General features: G+C 39.0%; 2 protein-coding genes across 3 annotated transcripts in view; one reads left to right on the top strand and one right to left on the bottom strand.

Annotated features, from left to right (window-relative positions):
• Nucleotides 1–1,128: 1,128 nt before the first annotated feature.
• Nucleotides 1,129–25,668, bottom strand: part of LOC136261020 (fibronectin type 3 and ankyrin repeat domains protein 1-like) — a 25,889-nt gene continuing 1,349 nt past the window's right edge. The window contains exons 2-6 of one of the 2 annotated variants that reach the window (XM_066054986.1): nt 13,445–13,540; nt 10,000–10,098; nt 9,728–9,829; nt 8,720–8,821; nt 1,129–1,265 (exon numbers count right to left, since the gene is read on the bottom strand). In XM_066054986.1, coding sequence (XP_065911058.1) covers nt 1,152–1,265; nt 8,720–8,821; nt 9,728–9,829; nt 10,000–10,098; nt 13,445–13,540 — 513 coding nt within the window. In that variant the 3' untranslated portion in view covers nt 1,129–1,151. Of the gene's footprint in view, nt 1,266–6,343; nt 6,418–8,719; nt 8,822–9,727; nt 9,830–9,999; nt 10,099–13,444; nt 13,541–25,668 lie in introns of those variants that run through there. The other variant, XM_066054987.1, reaches the window with a different exon arrangement.
• On the top strand, nt 18,467–25,167 carry LOC136259747 (uncharacterized). Its single transcript, XM_066053268.1, has 3 exons — nt 18,467–23,375; nt 23,436–24,563; nt 24,644–25,167. Exons 1-3 carry the CDS (start codon nt 18,863–18,865, stop codon nt 25,165–25,167), a joined length of 6,165 nt encoding a protein of 2,054 aa, XP_065909340.1. The 5' UTR covers nt 18,467–18,862.

Genomic DNA, 25,668 nt, shown 5'->3' with positions numbered 1-25,668 from the left:
GTTGAGGGCATCCGCCACTGCCAGAGCTTCTCCCTCAATTGGCGCATAACGGGATTCTGCAGGGTGAGTGAATCTACTGCCCACTAGGGTGATCTTCCATCCCTGACGACAACAGAAGAGGCCAATTGATGGGCATGAGCAGTGCTTCTGAAAAAGCCAGAAGCCTATGCCATGCCTGGACCAATCTGTAGCGAGGCAAGTTGGTTTGGTTTTGTCAAAGATCTTTACCCCATCAGAAATTTCAGAAACAATCACAGTTTTGGACTCCTCAAATAACTGATTAAGACTACCATCCCGATGCTGGTTTGAGCAGATTTCTAAATGGGAGCATCCGTTCAGCCATGCTAAAGGCATATGCCACTTGATTGAGTAGGCCGAACCATGATCTAACATCTGTAATGTTTCTAGGTGTAGGAAACTCCACAATAGCTCTAAGGTATTTCTTACAACGATGCTCTTTAATTGGACCAGCTGACCTTTCGCCAGGTAGATTGCCAAGCCTTTCGTCCCAGTCTTGAGGAAGCCAGTCGCCAGACAGCCGTCACCCTCAGCGTTGAGTTGTGCTTGTCATAGAGAATAAGGAGCGTCCCTATTTGATCGCATACATAATTTAAATAATTTATTGTCAACTGGACACGAAATCAATGACAAGCACAACTAACACAATGATACATCTCAGTCTATTTATATGTCAATGTTCCGGTTATCATCCGTATTCTCTAGTTACCATGTAGCTATATTGATACAACTGTAGTCCAACAAATTGAAGATGGCACAGAATGCCACAGATACACATTATTGTAATAGTTATGTACTGTATAAGAACAGGTTGCGAACTGTAGTGTCACTGTTACTTGTTAATTATGACGACTGTGTGAAAAGCCAATACCTGTCCCCACCTATCAGCTTGCTCAGTCTATTGACATTATCAATAGTTGCTTGGTCCAGTAGCCTTGTCAATGTGAAAAGCCATCTGTCTGCACTACTTTGGCACCCAACAATTTCTTTTTCTTACTGGCTGATGTATTGGTTGTTGGTGCTTGTCATCCTTTGTTATTATTTATAAAACAAGTGGACTACAATGACGTAAAGCAAGTTGCAATTGCTTCAATTCTTATGTGAACTATATGGCGAACCACATCTTATGTTCTTTAGATCATACTTTGTTGTCGATCATGTGATCCAGTTAGTTGATCTTCATTGTTCTTCTTCCTGGACTCCTCCTCCTCCTCCTCTAGGAGTTGTTGGATCCTCTGTTGGCACCTCTGTAATATAGTCAACAATTATACTGGTGTGTGAGTCAGTGAACTACTCTAATACAACACATGTTATAATATGTATGATGTTCAAGATTGTCTTATTTATAGTAACTATAAATATTAAGAAATCAATACTTTTAGTCATATGGCTTCCTTGTATTGATCTGGTATGGTAGTATACAGTTAGTGGTAGCAATGTGTTAACTTTCCACTAATGTATTCAAACGAGTAGGGTTGAAACCATATCACTACTGCTGTCCCAGATGACCGACCCACCGACCTGGATAGTAATTTTGGTTAAAACTGGATCTGACCCAGTTTAATTAAAAGTGTGATGTGTGCTAAAAGCTTATGCTCTACTAAGTAAACAGGTAAACATGATAACAGACAGACAAGTTGACATGTACAATAATGATAAGTTAGTGGGTCTGATTTAGGGGTGTGCGATAATATAATTTTTAATATCACGATAATGTACCTTATTACCACAATAAATTTTTATGCATATTTAATACTTATATATCTATACATTTATCATTGTGTGACTTGTCTGCTAACTAAAACTAGAAGTTATACCTAAAGCAATTTGTGAGAATTTTCCCTGGCCACTTGTAGTTTACAGTAATATCTGGAATTTACCATTATCACAATAATGGAATTTTCACGATTTCAATTATCACGATAATGAGTTTTCGTGATAATCGATTTATCACGATTATCGCACAGCACTAGTGTGATTCCACATAAGCTTACAGACAGCAAAACACATTTCATGTACATGGACATCGATTCATGTATACCTATAGACTGCAACACACCTTATTGATAAATGGGCATAGCTCTATGTACACTTACAGACAGTAAAACATAAACCTGATTAGTGGGCATGGCTCAAAAAAAGCTGGGCTGCTGCAGGACTAGACTACGATGCATTAACATACTATTATTTTTATGAGCTAAAATTGATTAATCAGAAATGTGTCTGGCCTCATTGTACAACTTGATTCAGTTTATTTATTATGGTATGATGCTTGCTTGAGTAAATTGTGAAATAGGACGTTGCCCAAAATTACTGAATCAGTAGACATGTTACGTGAACAACAGGTGAGGTATAGGATGAAGCCATTGAACACTGCAAATCAACACCTTCACAGAGAAGCCATGCATGGTCACTGATTGAAGAAGGAGACAACTTAACAAGATACATAGGTAGTACTACAATATTGTATAGTTTATCTGAAGTGCAGTTGTGTGTGTGTGTGTGTGTGTGTGTGTTAGTCACATTGCTCCGGTCTACCTAGCTGTGTATTGGGGACCTGGTGACCTGGTGTCAACTGTAAAAGCAGCTCACCCAGCTGTAACATCAATGGGTACCTGGTGCTTACTGGAGAAGTACGTACATAAATTCCCAACTGTCCTCATCTTGCTTGGGGTCATGGTGGAACTTTATAGGTTCCCCGACCTCTCTCCATGAAACCTAGACAGTCCTCCTGCAGGTTACTAGCCCTGCCCCAGGAGGATTTGCCTGCACAAGGCTCAAGTGCCTGAGTGGTGCACAGGCATCCCAGTGCTGGTTCACTGGGCGGAAATAGCTGTGTTTTGCAAAGCTGCCATAGGCTTTGCTTTGTGTGTGAGTAAGAGAGTGAGCGAGAGACTGATTGAGTGAGTCAGTCAGTCAGTCAGTATAAAAGCCCATAGTTTAGCAGATTTCTAAAATTCTAGCAACTTGCTGGAACCACTTCAAGTTTTATATGGACTGGGTTTTAGTAAGGTTCGTAATTTCCTGTCAAAACTCCACAAAAATCTAACCTTGCAATCTAAATGTGATGATGTGGAAGCATATATTGGTTGAATTTTAGTTCATCATTCCTACTATACAATACTTCCAGGACCAGTTATATTACCCAAACACCTTGTGCCAGTTCAATCATTAAAAGTGTTCAAACTGAAGCCAATAACATTTATATAGAGCTCTGTTGAAATACTCTAATAGAACATACACCTGTTGAAATAGTCTAATAGAGGTTATCCATTTACATCATTTTAAATTAGTAACGGTTACTAGACACCATGTTTTTGAGGCAAAAATCAATGGGACCTATGCAAGAAAAATGAATTTTTTTTTTGTGATTGTGCAATAGTGATGGAAAATCACTATGTTGAGTGCATGAGTTACTTCCAATTCAAAAGCAGGTAACAAAGGACACTGGGTTACAAGCTAACAAGCAGCTGCAGTTTAATGGCCCTGTTTCTTCCAGCTGCGAAGTGATATTACTAAGCAACAAATAACATGACAAATACATCACAGCTTTCTCATTTTCTTCGGCTTGTAACTCACTCTTGCCTCACACGTTTACGAAGACAACCGTTGATTATGTGGAAAATATTTACTGTGACGTCAAACAGATAACCACTATAGAACAGTCACATATACTATTAGGATAATCAAGGTCTTACCATACTGCATAATGATGATCTGGCTTATTTCATGTAGTGACAGTCGGTCTCATAGACTTACACAACTCCTTCAGTTTGCTCAACACAGACAATAAAACATGTAGGCACTTCGTAATTTGCTAACTAGCTCAACACAGTTAGAAATACTTCATCATCAGGACTACTGAATGTTCCACGTATTTCTCACTTTTATACAAGTATAAGGAAAAATTAAGAACTTTAAGTTTGATTAGGGATGATGCATAGAAAAAAAGTAGGGAAACAAGGGAGGTCACCTACATATGCAGATATACTAGTGAACATTTAATCCCTAATTCAGTCTATACCCATGACTATTAAATATCCACTAGTATATTTGCAGGGGTAGGAGGCAACCTTCCTTGTTTCCTTACTTTTTTCTATGATCCCTGATCGAACTTAAAATTCTTAATTTTTCCTTATACTTGATTGTTCACTTTTTTTTGTGACACTTATTATAACTAGTGAACCCACACATACTGCATCAAAATAAAGGATGGCACCACAGGTAATGTTTTCAACTGAACGCACACCCCAACTATCAAATTACTGACTCCGCTTTAGCTATGTTCAGCCTGTTTCACAGCGTTACAAACGAAGAACAGTAGGAGAAGCTCCATTACCATCAATCCAGCCACCACAAAAAAATATGGATGATTCTCATTCACAAACATAGGGAAACCATTGTGCTACCTACCACACATTGATCCCTTGGGCTGTCCTGTCAGTAAAAGGAAATGGGATACAAAGGAGGACAAAGGTAAGTCCATAATGTATATATTTTACGTGCTGTAGTTTGCCAAAAGGTACCTACCTGTCGGGTTGAAGCAACGTCAAACAGTGAAATATCAAGCCTGTAGCCTCAGCCATTACGCTTGGGCATCAGGTGGCTATAGTCAGTCAGTAGAAAATTCCATTGAATAAAACATTTTTACAATTTTGTAGCAATTTTATTGGGGTTGTACTGAGGCACTTTTGGGCTTGTAACCAAAACTGCCAAGGCATCAGGATGATCCTAGTTTTTGGGTGATATTGTTTTGCCAGAAAAATCCAAACCTCTATGATCCCTAATATACAGTACTACCGTACTGCATGATGAACCAACTTTTAACACAAGTGAATGGTAAACAGCTTTCTTAACCTGTTAACAAATTATGTACTTTCAACTAACAAGATTGTATCAACGTTGAAACCGGGTCACTACTGCTGACCCGGATGACCCACTGACCCAGATGTGACCAGGATTAATTAAAGCCGAGACGTGTTTCAGCTAGTCTCGAGTGAGCGAACAAGTCTAGATTTGAGCATTGGATTCGTGTTGAGTAAATATTGCAACTTCAGCCTAGCTGTAGGTTGAAGACCAAAAAAAAAAAGAAAAGATCTTCACCTATTGACAATAGCTACCCCTCACCATAGATACCCTCAGTTTCGTGCTACATACTGCACTTACTAATAAATGGGCGTGGCTGAGCATATGTTGGTAATGCGATAAGTGGGCGTGGCTCACGAAAGAGCTATGCGATAGCGTTTATAAGTTTCCACGTTGTCAAACAAACAATTTCGTTCCTCACGTGATCCAATCCGGGTCAGACCCGGATAAATTGTAAACCGGGTCAGACCCGGATGACCCGGAGAAAATGTGACCCGGATGACCCGACCCGGTTTCAATGCTGGATTGTATTATATACAAGACATTGTGCAGGAAGGAAATTGAAGATATTTGTAAACTGTAAATATTATCTGGCCAGTATATAACACACTGACAGATAGTTCATGAAAACTTTTAATGGAAAAAAATGAATTTGTTAATTTTCTCATTTACTGTACAAAACAGTTAGGGATACTGAAGATGTCTTCTTGAACAAATTAAGTGTCAGAATAATTAATATAGTGTCACATGATGAACTGATCAACAAGTGTGGGATGCTTACAATATGGCTGCTCACTGTAGAGGACATGAAACATTTTATTATGTAAAATGATAACAGTTGCTTGTCAGGTACACAGGGTGAAGACCACATTTATTAAACAGTATGGTAGTACTGTTTAAGTAGGGATCCTCTCAAAAATTTCACATGCCGCCAAAAAATCTGCCTTTAAAAATCATCCTAGAAACATTTTATGCCACCAAAATCACCTTTACGGAATAGTACTAGTCCATATAATATAACAAAATACTTACAGGTGGCCAGATATAGAATTTTTAAAAATCGACAAAACTCGAATTTTAGTTTGCCTGGCCTGCCTGCCTGGCCTGCCTGCCTGCCTGGCCTGCCTGCCTGGCCTGCCTGCCTGCCTGCCTGACCACAGTCACAAGGCTAGAAGCCTGTCCACAGTGACAAGGCTAGAGGCCAGCCCATGGCCACCATTTTATGTCACAATAACAAACTCACCAGTAGTATGTGTTTTTCTGGGTTCTGACGAAATAGGCCCTCTGTGCCTTGTCTTTTCTTTTATCTTCAGTCAGGCTGCTTGTATTCTTCATCCAATGAATCCATATCAAGGCATTTTCTGTATCAACACTTTCTTTCAGCAGCATATTTAGACACCACAGAAATATTTCAGAGCTGCATTTCAGAAGTGTTTCAGTCCTGGCACTACTATAGAAGAGATATCTGCCTGCAACTCCGCGATTGGGATCCCATTCGTGATAGGTTTGCGACCACGTCCATCAAATACAAATCTATATAATTATGTGTACTAATAGCAATAGAGTATGGAGAATACATGAACCTCTTAACAAACTAGCTATTTACTTATCAATAAACAGGATGACCTCACTCCAGCCCTTATTGGTATAGCTAGCTGCACACCCCTTGGCTGACTCGAGATATGCTCTAATACAAGTCATGTAAGGTATTCTAATAGAACAGTCACAAGTTACATTGTATTTAGCTGTGTGCTACAACAAAAAACTAAACAAACTAGTATTTTTTTAAATGTGTTAATTTAAAAGTGAAGTAGGGATCTATGTAATAAAAAGTAGTGAAACAAGAGATGAATGATGCATGCTATTACAACATAGCTCAATGGGAAAGTCCCTACTTTGGCAATGAACAAAATAGTGATGTGCAATAATATTGATAGTGTGATAATTGTATCACAGTGGTTCATTATCATGATATGATAATAGCTTGTGATTATCGTGAGCACCAACATTAGACATTCTTACCTCGCCAGAATTACTTGAACAATTTAAGCATTTATTTGTTTATCCAATGATGTATTCTAATTGTTTTCTGAAATTGAACTTTACTGTATTTTGGCATGATATATATGTGCATTCAGATATACAGGATGTGCCTTTACCTGTTTACTGGTATTCATAAAATAAGTAAAATTAGTGCTACATTATGCATCTTATCATTTGGACTTACTATCGTGATAACTATCGTATTGTGATGCAATTATCGTGATTAATCGATATAGTTGCAAACTTATTATCGCACACCACTAGAACAAAATAATTGTTTAGTTAATGTGCCATAGGGACTTTCCCATCAAGCTATGCTGCTGCAATAGCATCCTCTTGTTTCACTACTTTTTACTGCAAAGATCCATACTTCATTTTTAAATTAACAATTTTTTTAAAAATACTAGTTAATGGAACAATGGCAGATTAGCTAATTAGTCTTTTACTAATTCCATTAATGATACATCGCACACTACACACCCTCTTCTGTCAGGTTGGATTTTATAATTTTGAATTGAAACAAACAGTGACAACACATGTTGATCAGGTGTATCATCACCATGGAGATGTGTTTAAATACTGACAAGTTGATATTTGATTGACTATAATACATTACATCACAACTAGTTCCACTTCAATGATGTTACAAGTTAACAATAGTTAGGGTTCCATGGTACTTCCACCGATAATTGGATTGGTACTGAATCGGAGCCAATATTGGGTATCAGATATTTAGGTATTCTGATACTGATTAATAGCCACTCACACCAATTGTCATCATCATAACTATTATCATACATGTTATGCTAGTAAAACTTGAGGTATAACAAGCTGGAAATAGTGTTGAGTATTATTCTAGCAGGAAAGGGGCAGAAATTGCTTTGTTAAACATTGAGTAACTGCTACTTACTATGTTTGCATGAATAAGATTGAAATACTCTAATAGAACAGTCACTGCACAATTATACTAATAGAGCAGTCACCTATAGGTAACTTTAGAGGTGTGTAAATTGTATGGCATTTATCAGTATTAGTGGAGCGGCATAGCACAAAAAAACCTGGATATTTCATGCACTCTGTGATACAATTATGAAACTTTCCACACAAATAGTACTCCTTGTGATAACTAATTTTTAATACAGATTTGACCTCTGGTGACCTTTACAGCCATTTTTTAATCGAGAATTCATCATTTTTGTCTTTATCTCCCTGAGGCATTATTTTACACTGTTTAAACATGGTTACAAATTAAAGGTCTTGCTGACAGAAACTACTTGGTTTTTATTTGAAGTCAATAGGTGGTTTTATCCATCATGGAATTCTATGAAGTTTACTGCCCATCAGGTAATTTACACCCTAAGGGCAACAAATTTTATCATTACTTACAGTAGTCATAACTTTGTGGTGGAATGAGCTAGTCACTTCAAACAAAAGTTGTATTGTTTCTTAGATCAACACCTTTAATTTGAAACCATGTTTTAACAGTGTTATTTAACGCTTCAGGGAAATAAAAACAAAAATGATAAATTTTCAATGCAAAAATGGCTATAAAGGTTACCTAAGGCCAAATATGCTATCAAAATAATAATTGTCACAAGGATTACTATTTATATGGAAAGGTTCATAATTGTATCACAAACTGCACGAAATGCACACTATGCTGCTATACTATATTGGTATCTGCATTGATAAAAATTTACTGCTAGGTATTGGTATCAGATCAGTAGGTATATTTCTGTATTGGTGGAACCCTACCCTACCAATAATCACAACAGGATTACCACTACCATACCTGATCACACTGTGTGGGGTCCATCCCCACTTCTCTGATGAAGTAATACACTGTGGAACTATGTGAGTTGAGCACAGCATATACCAGTGGAGTTCTCCCATCCTATAGTGATACAATACATACAATGATTTGATACAGTGAACACTTGGGTGGGTCAGTACACATAGCCACTACTATTAATGGACATTAACAAGTTTCACTTCACATAACAAGTCAAATATCACTGACTACAAGTCATCATTCACACCATCATCATATTATAGTGTGTGTTGTGTGGAGTGCAATTTTTGTGTGCAATTGAAATTGTGTTCATAATTTTGTTAGTACTATATATAAGATAATAATAGACTGGAAATGATTGTTATTATTTGGTTATACAATACTCAAACATCACGGCTGAACTCACTAGTGATGTCTAGTAATGTGTTGAATTTTTGGCAAAATTTGACATAACAGTTTAGTAAAGCAATGAGTGGAATAATAGGTGTAATTTTGTGAAGTGGACAATGAAGAACAAAATTGGTTGAAATCTTGTGCAATATATTCTCATTTGTTATTGTTGTCCCATAAGAACTGTTAAAATATGTGTGATTTCAGTAGACTCATGTGATCTCTACCAGACCATGTGATCACCACAGTTATATTTGGTTTTGATAAATATAAACACAAGCACGTACAATTTATGACATTTAAATGATTGTTCTAATTGTTTACGTCTAATCACAACTTTTCAAATGCTATTAAATTAAATCTCAGTTTGTTATCATTTTCGCCAGATCAGAGAGAGGTTAATGTGTGTAACAAAACACTTGGGCACATTTTCACTCACAATAGAGTGACATCATCACCTCCTTTATGAACCTCACAATGAAGGTCATACAAATCCAATATGATCAGAGAGACATACACATACAGTGTTATTATTGGTTATATGTCCTCATTATAGTAATAGAAACCATACAAGTCAAAAATCAAAAAGCCATATTAATATTAATTGCACTAGCTCACCACATCCTTCATATTAACATTAGCCCCATGATCCACCAGTAGGGCTGTCACATCAGTATGGTTACTACCAGCAGCCAAATGTAGTGGTGTAGATTTGACCACCTGTGTAATACAAGTGATATTATATGGCTTCACCAGTACATACACAAACAACACATAACCCCTTATTATTGTGATTTGGTAGAACATATTATTATGTAATTATAATAATAATGAGGGAAGCCATACAACCCACACATCACACCTACACTGGTGACCACATATTGACTCACTTTCCAGACAGCATCCACCTTAGCTCCCCAATTGAGGAGAGCTGAGGCCACATTGTAGTGACCATTACTAGCTGCTACATGTAGTCCAGTCCTCCCATCCTGTAGGAAGACACAACTACACTAACACACCGACACTGCTCACTTAACAACACAAATTATTTACTGTACATGTTATCATATGATATACAGATGCTAACAGCATCAAGGAGCAAACCTGAGCAGATCACAATGGATGATAACGATGTATAGAAGGTTTAACTGTATCAATTACTGTTCATAAATGTATGTTTTGATCATCTTTGGAGGATCAATTTTTTTTAACAAGCAATAAATTCATGTGATGTTTTGATTGTGCCAGAAGTGTCCCTAATCCTATATGTGTGATTGTATAATTGGGTAGTTAACTTTCAACTGCAAATTATTTTATTACTAATGAATAAATCAGATTATATGTCAGGAAATAGGTGAGTGACTGGGAATTACCATAGTGATGGTGATGACGGAGTATTCAGTAATGATGGTGATGGAGTATTTAGTGACGGTAGTGACGGTTTTGACAGAGTATTCAGTAATGATGGTGATGGAGTATTTAGTGACGGTAGTGACGGTTTTGACAGAGTATTCAGTAATGATGGTGATGGAGTATTTAGTGATGGTAGTGACGGTTTTGACAGAGTATTCAGTAATGATGGTGATGGGGTATTCAGTGGAGTCCACTCTGTATCATGCAAGGGCTCATTACTTTTTTTCTCTGGCGATACCTTTCTCTTCTTTGTAGCAATAAAGTATCATATTGTTCAGGTGTCATCTTAGCTCTTCTCTGTCTGTGGTATCCTCTCTGTCTGGCTACTCTTGTTTGTTTCTGTTCTAAACTTTCTTTGTCGTGTCTTTGTCTGTACAGTTCCCTATGCCTTCATCTATGTCTGTCTTCTTGACTTTCACAGGAACATTCAACAATAGCACCTTCCATCCTCGTTTCACTCTCGAGAGTCTCATGCAGTGTCCTCTAGCACTTTTCCAGGGGCGTTTATGAATTACGATCATCTTCGATTAGAACTGATGAAGGATACCAGAAGTCTCAACGATTCATTGCATTGTTTATTTGATAGTTCTAACCCATACTTGGAGTTTCAGCAATTAATCATTTGATAGCACCAGCCCATATTTGGAGTGTTTGATTGCACAAGTAGATTCCGCATTTTATTGTGTGATGTTTGATAGTACCAATTAACTTCATATCAATTTGTGCTTGTTCCAGTCACTGTCAACCATACAATCAAATTCATAATGTAATTCACTTCGTGATGTTTGCCGGATAGCACCAGCCCATACTGGTTTTTGGGTGAATTTTTTGGCTAGGAAAACCCAAATCTCCATGATCCCCAATATATAGATAGTACTACCGTACTGTATGATAAATAAATAAACAAATAGAGTACTCTCACTGGCTGCTGTTACATAAGACTTCTTTGCAGTAAAAGTGTAGCAGGGAGCGTATCCAAGCATATCCGAGGTGGTTTCCATATTTTGTAGTGAGTCAATTACTGTATAGCCTAAATATCTCGAGAGGGAATTTTTTTACTGAATTCGTGGTTTTGGGGGTTAGCAGCGAAATTTTACCTTGAAATATTTAGACCTCCATATAGTCTAATACATTTTGGGAGTGTTTGCAAATCCACGAAAAATTTATTTTTTAGCAACATTGCTCGACCTCGAAAAATTTTGCACAGTAGGGATATAACACTTCTTATTGTTTTACTGTGATTTAATATCGTGCACTACTCCAGCTTGTTTCAGTACTTTTTATCGATGTACTATGGTCCCTACTCTAGTTGAAAATTCCAAATTTTTCTGTGTACTTATTTGTTAACTTTTTTTGTAAATAATTATTATGACTGGTGAACCCACACATGTCGCATCTATAGGTGCAGGGGTGTGAGAGTTCAGCCCCTAGCTGCTGACAGTTTTTGAACTTCAAAATTTTATAGATTCATGACTTCATGGGTATTTTGATACGTGCTTAGTTTCAGTAAGTTGACATAGAAATGCCAATAATGGTATACAGCTGGTCAAATATTGTAGTGACCCAAATATACATCTCCAAATCCTCCAAGTTAAAACTTAAGTATTACCTGCTAATTTTAATGTTATTTTTTAATACCCATTTAAAAATTGTATTCTGTAACAAATGTTCTATTAGAGTAGTTAGACACCATATCTGACTGCTCTATTAGAGTATATAAAGGAACACACCCCTAAAAATCTATTTAACACAATTTTATGCTGCCCAACTGACTGACAAACTAATGCCTCCAGCCTAGCATAACTCAACAATGGATAAGGGTACAGGTTTGATTTCTTCACTGTTCGATGTCATTTTATCTCAACACGTGCCTTTTCACCAACTGCATACAATACAATGCATCATGGTCCTTCATTGTGTTCCAGTTCTTTTCACTGACAACGTAAGGTGTCAATTCGCAATGTGGCTTCCCTGTGGCTGTGTTGGCTATTAGATATACTTATCACCTATATTTCCATAGCAACTGGATTGATTGCAGAGACGCTTCTCGTACTGTTCTTCATTCATAACGGGAGAAGTGTAGCTGAAAACAAAGCATAACGGCCACCTTCCTTTCCATTATGTAATTGACTATTGGGGTATGTGTTCTGACACAAAATTACTTTTACAGCATTCCTGGTGCTTTAAAGTGGTATGCACTGGTTCATTGGTCATAAGTATGTTATTAAAACAAGTAAACAAACAAGTAGAAGGAAAAATTAGGAATTTTAAGTTGGATTAGGGATCAAAGGAAAAAAGTGGTAAAACAAGGAAGGTTGCCTATACCTGCAGATATACTAGCAGACATTTAATCCCTAATTCAATCATGGGTATAGACTGAAGTTCGGGGATTTAATCTCCACTATCTGCAGGTGTAGACAATCTTTCTTGTTTCACTACTTTTTTAGCTGCTCACATGAGCGTGGAAAGACAAACAAATATACAACAAACATTTACATACAAACACACATACGTTTTACTGGAAAATGCCTGTAGGCATGCACCTGGTTTAAAAACAAGAAAACAATTACAGTAGGACGAATATTAAATTTACAAAAAAAATCACCAATACTAGCACTATTTACTACTAGGTGATAGTATCACTATAGTGATGAAGTAACTTGTTTGTTGTTGTTACCTTCAAGGAGGATATGATGTCATATTGACTATAAATATGTTAACATCTTTTCAGCTGATCTTTTCCTCTTAAACAATTTTTCTAAAGTTCATTTCTATTTGCACAATTATCACTACAAATGTTACATGTCAATTATAGTCTGATAGTAACTTGTAACAGACAATACCAATAGTGATGTGATCACATGATCTCCCCCAGACGTAGTGAGTGTATGTGTGAGTATGATAGTGACATGTTGTCCTCACCTCATCAAGATCACCAGTGACATTCACCCCACTGGTGAACAACTGTTGAAGAACACTAATATCACCAGTACGAGCTGCTGTCGTTATCTTCTCCTCCTACAATTACATCACCATGGTAACAGTAATACAGTCCCACACATAACATGTGATCAGTAACTTCTTACACAACTAGTTGATGTCTATAACCACCATAGACTGTTATATAGTAACAATTAATCTTGTTAAAATTGAGTCCAGTAATAAAAGGTAGTGAAATTCATTAACAGTCACCACCACCATATGGCAGCATGACATCATAGCTCACTCATAGAATAAATATTAACCTTGCTATAACTTGTAAAATATGTTTCAAAGCAAGATGTGCTAGTATTGAAACGGACACACCCATAGAGGTCCCGTTTCTGAATGATGGTAGCTTCTACAACATAGCTATGTGGGAAAATTCCTAATATTGGCATGTTCCAATACCTCCATCTGTTCAATGCCAAAATAGGGATTTTCTCACATTGCCATGTTGTAATAGCTATATCATTCATATAATCTTGTTTCACTACTGAAACCTTACTTCACTTTTCAGTTTTAATTGTACTAGTTTAACTTTTTGTTATATCATAACTATGATATACACATATGGTAGTGACTGTTTTATTAAGAGTATCTTGATCTCACTACTTGTCTTGAATGAGTTATATGGGTTAAGGGGTGTGGTTTGTCATGTATAGTTTCTACAGCAAAACCACAGCTGATTGTAGCTAGATCATTAAGGGGCGTGGTCAAAGTGTGCTTTGATTGTTAATGGCATGTTCTGATCGTTTAGAGGTGTGGTTGGACCATGAGATAGTTGTAAAAGTGTAGTTACACATATCTACTCCACATTTAAACTGCTTAAATGCTATAAATAGTTTTGTGGTGTCAGAATACAGGAAGTGTTGATGCAGATAATTAACACCTTGGTACGCCATAATATTGGTTTGCTTGCATCAAGATGTACGATCCTGCAAGAATATTTTGCAAGATCCTGCAGGAGTCCTGCAGGATTATTTTGCTGGGGTAGACAACTATGTAATTGAAGATAAAAGACAATTAAGGCAAAGCAGACACTTGTCAGAACCAGAAAAGGCAGTCATGCATTGCTTCATTTAGCCTCTAGCCTTGCGACTGTGGTCAGGTAAGTTGACAAGCTGGCAGGCAGGCAGACAGGAAGACCAGGCATCAGGTTTTGGTAAAATACAATATCCAGTTGTTTGTACAATGGATTTGAAGTAAAACTATTCCATGATTTTTGAAATACATTGTAATTTTATTGGTAGAGCTGTATTTGAGCACTATGTTACGAACCAAAATTATTTCTTGAAAAATGTATCAAATTTGAAGTCATAGATAATATGTACCTTACAACCAGACACACTAAGCATTAATAAATAAACTAGTGTCCATTTGGTTCTACTTCGGGTACTTAGAGATAATGAGTTACTCTCTAGAATTCCTATGGATATAATTACATGAAAATAACAAGGAGAAAACATCCTGACCACCTGGTAGACTCCTGTAAGCGTTCGAGCGTAAATCGGATGGCTGCAGGTTCGAGGCTACCTAGGTCCAGTCATGGATTTTTTTCTCCTTTCTCCAACTTTTCAAACACACCTTAAGTAGTTAAAGTCTAAGTAGCTAAAGTCTTTGAGCAGGCTGTAGGATCAGGTGTCCTACAGACCTTCAGCACTTGTGCTGTAAAGCATTAATAAATAAATAAAACATATCCGTACAAAATACGAGCTGTCAGTATTGTAACAATCAACACTTACTATAGGTCCACTAGCTGAGGAAGAGACAAAGAAGGGAAGATAGTGAGTCTAATATTTTGTATTTTGACGTAGCCTGACAGTTTGGGGCTCTGACAGTTCTATATGTGTCTACCTTACTGGAAATTAGATAGATAATTAGCAGATCAAGCCAGAAAAGATGGTTTAGTGCCAGAAACTATTACATTTGTGATTTGCAATGGTAAGGTAGAACAATTTCTGAGCAGTTTTTGACTTATTTATCACTGGTGTGAATTGTTAAATAATTGTGCTCGTAAAGTAAAGGTGATTTACATTTTGAGATTACTATATATATTTAGTGATTTACTATATTTTGAGATTTACTATATTTAGTGATTTACTATATTTTGAAAAAAATAGTTATACGGACACGATGCGGAGTCTATGAAATTTATAAACCCAAAGGCCCAGGCTATAGCGTACAAGCGAAGCGAGGGCGCTACTAAGGGCCTGAGGGTTTATAAATTTCATAGACTCCACATTGTGCCTGTATAACTGCTTTAGACTCTATTTCACATTACACTCAGATTACTTACCTCATCCACGGCTGTTTCTGCTGTAAGCTTGGCAAAAGCGACTGTTTTTTTGTTGTTTTTTTTTGCGATAATACTAGCACCATGGCAACTATGCGTCCTCACATGACAAAATAATAGTGTTCGTTAAATCACTGCACATGAACAACACATAGCGATTGGATAAACCTAGATTTTTTATATGTTATATTGTGCCTGAAGGCATGGAGTATATTAGAAAACAAGGTGGAGTATATGAGATTTATTACCCACCCAAAACAGCCTAAACAGCCTAAACAACCTAAATAGAGTCTAATTTTATGTATTTTTCACAGGAGAGGACACAGGCTGTGTTGTAAGCACTCCTGGTCCATACGATAATGTGCAGTGTCTATATTAGAATAACTACTATCCATCATTGTTCATAGCTACATATCGTGTCAGCTAGTTATAATATCTGCATAGAAAGCAGTGAGCTATTAGCAAAGAGAATTTGTGAGGACATCAAGTATTTACAAAGTTACTCCCCACTGATCATCATTAATATACAATTACATACACCTCAGACACATGTGCAGTGACACAGCCAGAACCAGGGTCAGGCCTGAGTATCAATAAATGATGTAGTTTCAGTAACTTCAGTGGTCTAAGTCAATAGTAAAAGTGTTCAGATAAGTGAAGCCTATACATTTATATACAGAGCTCTGTTGAAATACTCTAATAGAACATACACATTCTCTACTATTTCCATTTGTGGCAAATTAGTATAGCTATGATTCACTGTATGGCAGTGACTGCTTTATTAGAGTATCTCAATCTCCCAGTGAGTTACACAATATATTAAGGGACGTGGTTTGACATGCCTAATTTTCTACAGCTAAACCACAATTATTGTAGTTAGATTATTAAGGGGTGTGGTCATTGAGCGCACACTAATCAAGACACATGTTATGATCATTAGGGGGTGTGGTCATCAGTTTATAAGTGTGCCTACATATGAAATTATTCAGCAGACAGTAACTGTTAATTCAATTACTGTACAACTGTGATAGACATCACTGGCTGACTGTCAGGGTTACCCTGGAAGTGAGTGATGTACATGTTAATACATGCAGCAGCTCCTCTCAGGGGCGTAGCTAGCCAGACGGTGGTGGGGGGGCAGGCATCCCCCACAAAACACTCGACATTGTTCATAATTGCACAAAAGGCTAATGACCCAATGATGCATGGGCTAGCCAACATACAGTGTTGTATTATTACAGCTTATGTAACTAGCTACATAACTACTTCATTACTGATTGCTCCAGTTATCACTTATCAATGGAAATATTTTCGTCGAGCATCATCGCACATGCCACAACTGTACTCCAACAAATTTGTCCACAATCCAGTAGAACTATATTGTGAATGTTTTAGTACAAATACATTGTGTCTTACGTATGTCAGCCACAGTCTGTGCTGCAGTCCTAGCACACTGGCATAGTATGATGAGCTCACTCACTTCAGCGCAGGCGAAATTCAAACACCATGTATTGACACGAAATCCCAACTCTACACCTTTCCTGTTAGCAGAATTTGTAAGCTTGTGACGAATCATCTGACTGACTGACAAAGTGAAAAAAAGTTAAACTGGCATGCCACTACACTGTACGAAGATCCAGTGTGATTAACTCAGGAAAATAAAGTTTGTCCATTTATCACTTATCACCTCGTAGGTTTGTAGCATCATTGCATATCACTTGTCACTTCTGAGTTGCGACTCTTGCGAAGTCACTTTGAGTGGGTAATCTGTCTTAGATTCGAAAAATGCACTATCACGTGAGTAGTGTAGGGTAAATAGTCTAATATTTTCGTTCGGTGACTACACGGGGGAACCCCTGGGGATTCGGGCATACCTTATTTTAGCGCATCGTTTTATTAATTGCTTGAAACGCGCAAGAAGTCATCGTGTTAATAGTTAATATCACCATTCACAAACGAGTTGAATGTTGTGTGCACTCGCATAGTAGCGCACAAACAGTAATTTGGGATGCGTGTCAGTTACTGGAAAGCTTGTGACGCAAGTTTTAAAAAACATCACTTAGTGACGGGGGGGCAAATGCCTCCCCTTGCCCCCCCTTGGCTACGCCACTGGCTCCTCTGTGTGAGCTCAGGTGGTAGTGGATCTTTACTATCTGACTAGCAACTGATGCATATCCTCGGTAACAGCATGTACCATATGTGATGTGTACCCTAAAGTGTAGTACAGTTACAACAGCTGTAGTATACAACATGAGTAAGGGACAAATCTCCAAAATCTACAGTACGTGAAACTTGATGGTCCCTTCACTTTTACCAGAGTGTTATAGCACCACAACCTTTGAAGTGTGGAGATAACCTTATCATAGATGAGGTATTCATATTCACACAAAACTGTAACAGTATGTATAGCTCTAAGGTAAAAACTTGTACTGATAAATGGATGATTTTTAAAAACTGTCAATACGTCAGTACTGGAACCAATAAAACACTTCGACTCAGACCACTGGTCAATAAGTACCACAAGAGAATGGCCAAAACTATCCAAAATGATGGCGGCACAAAATCAGCTGTCTTGAAGGAACGATAGAGATTGACAAAGTGGAAACTTGACAGTGAATGTGTACCATACAATGTAGCAAATAGAAAACAAGAAAATGTTCTACATGTAAAGTAGCTGAGAACTGGGACTGTAATAAGTAACTGGTGATGATGCGTGATGATGCAACCCTGATGTAATTGAAACCTTATAGAAACAATAAACAATTACTAGTATAAAAAACACTGATTTTGTAAATTTATTGCTGCTGCATATTGATGTGCTGATTCTTTTAATGCTGGATAAATGAAGGGCTGATTCACAGTGGAGGTCCTACCGAGATCTTGCAGGCTTACTTTGTGTAGTAATTGGCAAGAAACTGAACTCTTGGCTTTAGCAGGAAGGACAGGGAGGAAAAGGTCAACAAGACAGGTACTGCTGGTATAACATACAGCTTACTGTAAAGAGACAACTCCCATGAACTTTTGGCTTTTTGGCTTTCAGTGTAGGAGAATTTCTTTTAGTGAGAATGGACAATACAGTTGGAACAGTGAAAGGGACAGCCTACCCTTTAAGCTCGAAAAGGCTAAAACTCCAGCACATTCAGCACTTGGCAAGAGCCCTTGACTTGCCAGCAGCAGCCCCAAGAAGTGACCTTGAAGTAATGATTACTGGAAGGATAGCAGAAACCCGTGGTGAAGAAGCACAAGTTCAAGTCATTATTTCCCTGACTGAGGAAGGAGAACTAGTTTCACTGAGAGACATGGAGGGTACATTTTTGATTGCTCCACCACTGCCAGCCTTGCCTAGTAGAGGATCTAGCAGAGTATCCAGAAGGGCATCTAGTATGGCTTCCAGTATGGTGTCTACTTCTAGCGAGGAGCTTGAAGATTTGGACATAGCAAAGGACTTGGAGAGTCTAGCAATTGAGGTAACCCAATTACGTAATCTTCTTCAAGTGAGAGAGGAAGAGAGTGGAGCTTTAAGTGCCAAACTCGAGTTAATGAGAGGTGAAATAGATGATCTGAAGGCTGAGCTCAGTATCGCCCAGGATAGGATCCTGGAACTCTGGCAGGAAAACTGTGAGCAACTAATACAGTACGATAATGCTATGTCCGAGAAAGATAAGGAGCTGCAACTTCTGAGGGAACAGTTGCAAGTGAGAGAGCTGGAGCTAGCCAGGTTGAAACTGTCGAGTTTGGAGAGGCCAGAAATTCTGAGTGATACTGCTAAACTTCTCAAGGAGGAGTCAGTGAGTTTACTTGATGGTAAAAGTGTTTCTTTTCCTACAGGAATTGCTCGAGACAACCTACCTGGAGGAGGTCTCCAGAGAAGCCCTGATGTTAATTTTACTTGTTATCCAACTACTATGGCTTCAACAACACCAGAGCAACACAGAGGTCAGACCTTTGTACCTGTAGCACCACTAACAACAACAACAACAACATCCTTACCTTTGGGACATGTGACAACAACATCAGCTGATATTTTACCTGTCACAACAAGAGCAGCCACATCTAATCCTTTCCAACAGCCATGGCCATTACCTACCAGCTGCATACCAACAACAACCCAGGGACAGTTGAACAAACGTGAACGGAGTGGTTTTCTAGGAAGTGCTTATGAGCAGAGCTTACCTTCAACTGGTCAAGAGGTAACCAATATAAGTGCATCGTTATCTGATGCCCTTTCTGTCAGCAGACCTATAAACTCTATTGGAATTGCTAACTGTAGTAAGCCGGCTACCGACAGTCAGACTTATTCTCGCCGAGGGAAAGCACCCCCAATAGATCCTTTCAATGCTGAAGAGGTCACAGTAACTTTTGAGGATTGGCTACTGACACTAGAGAGAGCAGCCCAGTGGAATGAGTGGACCACTGAAGAGTCACTGATGCAGCTGGCTGGCTACTTGAGAGGAAGAGCAGCGCAACAGTGGAAACTACTACAGCCAGAGAATAAGAGGACATACCAAGCTGCCATAGCTGCTCTGAAGGAGAGGTTAGACCCGGGAAATCATACTTTGGCAGCTCTTGATTTCCGTCACATTTCACAGCACACAAATGAATCTGTTTCAGATTTCATAGGTCGACTAGAACAGGTGTTCCAGACTGGATTTGGGCGTGAACAACTTTCCAATGAGACAAGGGAGATGTTACTCTTTGGGCAAGAACAGGAGGGCCTACTCTACACTTTGATGGAGGCACCATCTGTGTCTGGTGCCCAGAACTACAAGGAGCTTTGTTTAGCAGCCAAGAGAGAGGAGAGGAGGCTCAATGAGCTTAAGAAGAAGCAGCATTACTTGAAGAATGCTAAGCAATCGATCATTGGCTCAACCTACAAGCAGCCTACAACCTCACGAAGCTGGCACTGGAAGCCAGGGAACAGGTCGCAGAAAGATAGTAGCAGCCCAGTCTTACAGCAGAAACAACGAAGATGTTACATTTGTGATAGCCCAAATCACTTGGCTTGGCAATGTCAACAGCCAAAGACCGAGAGCTCTGGTAAGAAGTCAACACAGACTAAATCATCTAGTTCTAGACCTGGTGCTAATGTAATTCGAGCTACTCCTCACAGTCACCCTAAGTGTGGATCCCGTAGTGTGGAAGTCAACATTGAAGGAATTCCCATAACTGGTGTTATAGATACTGGATCCGATATCACAATACTAAGAGGAGATCAATTCTACAACATAGTCTCAAAAGCTGGCTTGAATGTACAAGATCTTGAAGTTGCTGAACAGATTAGAGCCTGCACTTATGACCAGAAACCAATACGACTAGATGGACAGATGAAGATGAGTCTTAGTTTTAGTGAGAAGGCAATTGTTACTACTGTTTATATCAAGCTAGTTGCACCTGACGAATTACTATTGTCAGAAGAAGTTTGTCACCTCTTGGGAATTGTGAGTTATCACCCCAGTGTGAAGTCAGCTGAGAGGTGTCAGCCTACTAGTGAAGAGAAACCTCTGAAAGAAAAGAAGGAATTCCCAATTAGCATTAATGAAGCCTCAATTTCTGATCAGAGTAGCTGTGATTCTACTAGTGATAAGATTCCAGTAGTAGATATGAATCAGTCTTCTGATACTCCAGCTATTCATGTTCTGCCCGATGCTAAGGAAAGTGAGTCAAAATTGATAAGTAGTGATGGATACCCACCTTCGAATGATGTTGGCGATATTTCTAAAACTCAGCCTGCACGAGTGAAACTGATTACTGCTGTTCGACTACCAGCTTATTATTCAGCAGCTGTACCAGTGGAGGTTGAAGCAGTGAGAGGACATGTTCTGATAGAGTCAGAATACTTACCTGATGATTGTTTGAGCATTGATGATTCTCTGGTGAATGTTAATCAAGAGGGACGAACCACTGTAATAGTTTCCAACAACAGCAAAACACCTTATCAACTGAAGAGTAGTATCAAGCTTGCATGTGCTAGTGAGGTGGAGGTGGAATCAACTATAGAGAAGAGTCAATTGTCAGACCAGAAGTGTTGCTTTGAAGATGATGCTACTATTTCTGATGTTTCTTCACCTAGTATGCCAGAGTCGTTACAACCAGCTTCTGGACAGTTGAACGTATGGACTATAAATACATTGTCCAATAACCATCTTAGCTCTAATGAGCATATACGATGGAGACAGCAACAGCTTAGAGGAATCTTAATAAAGTCTAACAGAGAGCTATCTGATGATAAGTCCACGCAGTTGAGTAAGATTTTATCTGAGTACCATGATGTATTCAGCCTGAGTGATGATGAAAGGGGAGAGACTGATTTAGTCGAGTTCAAAATTGACACTGGAGATTCACAGCCAAGGAAGCAACCAGTCAGAAGAGTCCCTTTTGGGGCTCGGCAAGAGATAGCCGATCAACTTAATAAGATGCAGCAAAACAATGTGATCCAGCCATCTGAAAGTCCATGGGCAAGCCCCGTCATATTAGTGAGGAAAAGAGATGGAACACTTAGGTTCTGTGTGGATTATAGAGCTCTGAATTCACTAACAAAGCCAGATCTTTTTCCACTTCCAAGAATTAATGACCTGCTTGACCAACTGGGGAAATCAAAGTATTTTAGTACATTAGATCTCAAGTCTGGATACTGGCAGATTAAAGTTAGTGATGACAGCCAGGAGAAGACCGCATTTATCACTCATAAGGGCTTGTTTGAGTTCCGAGTGATGCCATTCGGGGTTACCAATGCCCCAGCAGTCTTTCAACGTTTGATGCAGCGAGTGTTGTCCGGATTACAGACATCATCTACAGTTGAATTTGTCTCTGTTTACTTGGATGATGTGATAGTGTTTTCTGAGACTCTGCAAGATCACATCAAACATCTTCGAGCTGTGTTTGATCGACTAAGGAAAGCTGGACTGATGCTCAACCCTAGTAAATGCAAGTTATTGAGCAAGGAGGTTGAATATCTGGGACATATTGTGACACCTTGTGGACTCCAGCCCAATAATCGTAACTTGGAAGCTGTGAGAAATTTTCCTCAACCCACCACCTTGAAACAGTTGAGACAGTTCCTTGGTTTGACTTCGTACTATCGAAGGTTTATTCCTGGCTATGCTAAAGTAGCCCATCCACTTCATGCCCTCACTAGGAAAGGAGCAGTGTTTAGCTGGTCAGCAGAATGTGAAGTGGCATTTGAATCCTTGAGAGTGAAACTGTCCTCTTCACCACTGCTTGCTTACCCTGACTTTACCAAGGACTTCACACTGGAGACTGATGCAAGCAAACTGGGACTGGGTGCCATACTATCGCAATATCAAGATGATCTGAAGCTACATCCTGTTGCTTATGCCAGCAGATCCATATCCAATGCTGAAGCAAATTATGCCATAACCGATCTAGAGACCCTTGCAGTAGTATGGGCTGTTACCCATTTCCGCTACTATCTGTATGGTCATAATGTTATTGTTTTTACAGATCATGCTGCAGTCAGAGCCATTCTTGGTGCACCAAACCTCACTGGAAGACACGCGAGATGGTGGAGTAAAGTCTATGGTAGCGGCATCAAGCACATTGACATAATTCATCGGTCAGGTAAAAAGAACCCACATGCTGATTGTCTCTCTAGACAGCCGGTCATGGCTGCACCCTCAGATAAAGATAGTAACACTGAGGTACAAGTTGCAGCCATCTCTTGTGAGCTACCAGCCACTATCAGTGATGTGCTACAAGAGGAACCCAGAGAAGCGGAGCATAATAGTACTGCATTTTGTGATGAGCAGATGAAAGATCCAGAACTGAGTTCAATTATTCTCTACCTAAGAGATGGAACACTACCAGGAGATGCTACTCTGGCCAAGAAAATAGTAGCTGAGTCAACTCTGTATGCTTTGTGTAACAATGTGCTATACTTTGTAGGTCCCAAGCAGACTGAGATTTCACGAGTGGTGGTGCCACAGCATTTGCGTCATAGAATAATGCAGGAACACCATGATGGACCATTGGCTGGTCACTTCTCAGGACCCAAGTTGTACAAGAGTGTGATACGGTGTTGGTGGTGGCCACATATGTATACTGATGTGATGAAGTATGCTGACAACTGTCCACAGTGTGCCATAGTAGAAGGTACAGGAAGGAGACAGAAACCACTACTACAACCCATTGCTACTGAGCGTCCCTTCCAAATACTTGAAGTAGACATCATGGAACTACCTGTCACCACTAGAGGGAACCGTTATGTGATTGTTTTTCAAGATCTGTTTACCAAGTGGCCCATGGTCTTCCCTGCTCCAGACCAGAAGACAGAGCGTATAGCAAGATTACTGGTTGAAGAAATAGTCCCATGTTTTGGTGTACCTGAAGCTGTTTTGTCTGATAGAGGAACCAACTTGTTATCGTATCTTATGAAAGATGTCTGTAGAATGCTTGGAATAGAGAAGTTAAACACTACAGCGAATCACCCACAGTGTAATGGGGCCATAGAAAGATTTAACAGAACCCTCAAGACCATGTTGAGGAAGCACGCAGCTAAGTTCGGGATGCAGTGGGACCAGTATCTCAGTGGAGTTTTATGGGCTTATCGTAACACCCCTCACAGTTCCACAGGGGAGAAGCCATCATTTTTGTTGTATGGCTTTGATTGTCGCACTCCCACTGAAGCTGCGTTACTGCCAACCAGATCACTGAAGGCTACCAATCTGAATGATTATCGGGAACAGATGGTACTGTCCCTATCAACTGCTAGGAACCTAGCTAAAGATCTAACAAGATCTCTCAGAAGCGGTACAAGACCCAATATGACAAATCAGCTAAACCATCTAAATCCAAAGTTGGAGATTGGGTATTAATCTACTTTTCTCAAGATGAGACTGGAAAAAACAGGAAACTCTCTCAGCCTTGGCATGGACCATACCGGATAGTGTCCCAAGATGACCCAGATGTTGTAGTGACCAAGATTTATTTCCCTGATGATCCGGCCATTCAAGTCCATCAATCCAGAGTACAACCTTGTCCTCCATCCTTACCAACAGGCTTCTTCTGGTATGGGAACAAGCGATCAAAACCTGGTAGACCACCAAAGAAAGTGCTGAAGCAATTGGAGAACCTGGACGCTGAAATGAAACATCAATCAACACCCGGACCAAAGATCATGGACAGAGAGTCACTACCAGAGCCAACAGCCACAGGAACTTTTCCAGCAGAGTCATTACCAGAGCCATCACAGACTAGTTCAACTAATCCAGCAGAAGTTCCACCAACAAGTGCTTCCCAAGTTAAGGAAGTCACATCAACAGATACAACCAATGATGAGCACCGATATTTTCTAAGAAGTCGAAAGAAGCCTAGTGCAGAAGCTCGGGTCGAGCTTATACCGGCGAGGAGATGATGTAAAGTAGCTGAGAACTGGGACTGTAATAAGTAACTGGTGATGATGCGTGATGATGCAACCCTGATGTAATTGAAACCTTATAGAAACAATAAACAATTACTAGTATAAAAAACACTGATTTTGTAAATTTATTGCTGCTGCATATTGATGTGCTGATTCTTTTAATGCTGGATAAATGAAGGGCTGATTCACATACACTAAAACGTCACACAACATTGGAAATAGTGATGAGCAATATACCAATTATTTAGTTATACCGTGGTATCTGATTTTGATATTGTAACACTGCAATAGTGTGGATTTTGAAAAACAGGTTCACTATTTGTATGAAAAAGTGTCATATGAAATGATATGGACTGGTGTACAATAATATACTGCAGTGAACTTGCTAACACAATTGTGTAATGTTTAGAAGCTGTTCTTTTGTATCTGGATCTAGTATAGGTCTAAAATGACATCTTCAATTTTTGTCAAAGACACAGGGTACACAAAAGGCAA

Source organism: Dysidea avara, chromosome 7 (assembly GCF_963678975.1).
Source record: "Dysidea avara chromosome 7, odDysAvar1.4, whole genome shotgun sequence".
Classification (NCBI taxonomy): Eukaryota; Metazoa; Porifera; class Demospongiae; order Dictyoceratida; family Dysideidae; genus Dysidea; species Dysidea avara.
This window is presented reverse-complemented; position numbering and strand designations above follow the sequence as displayed.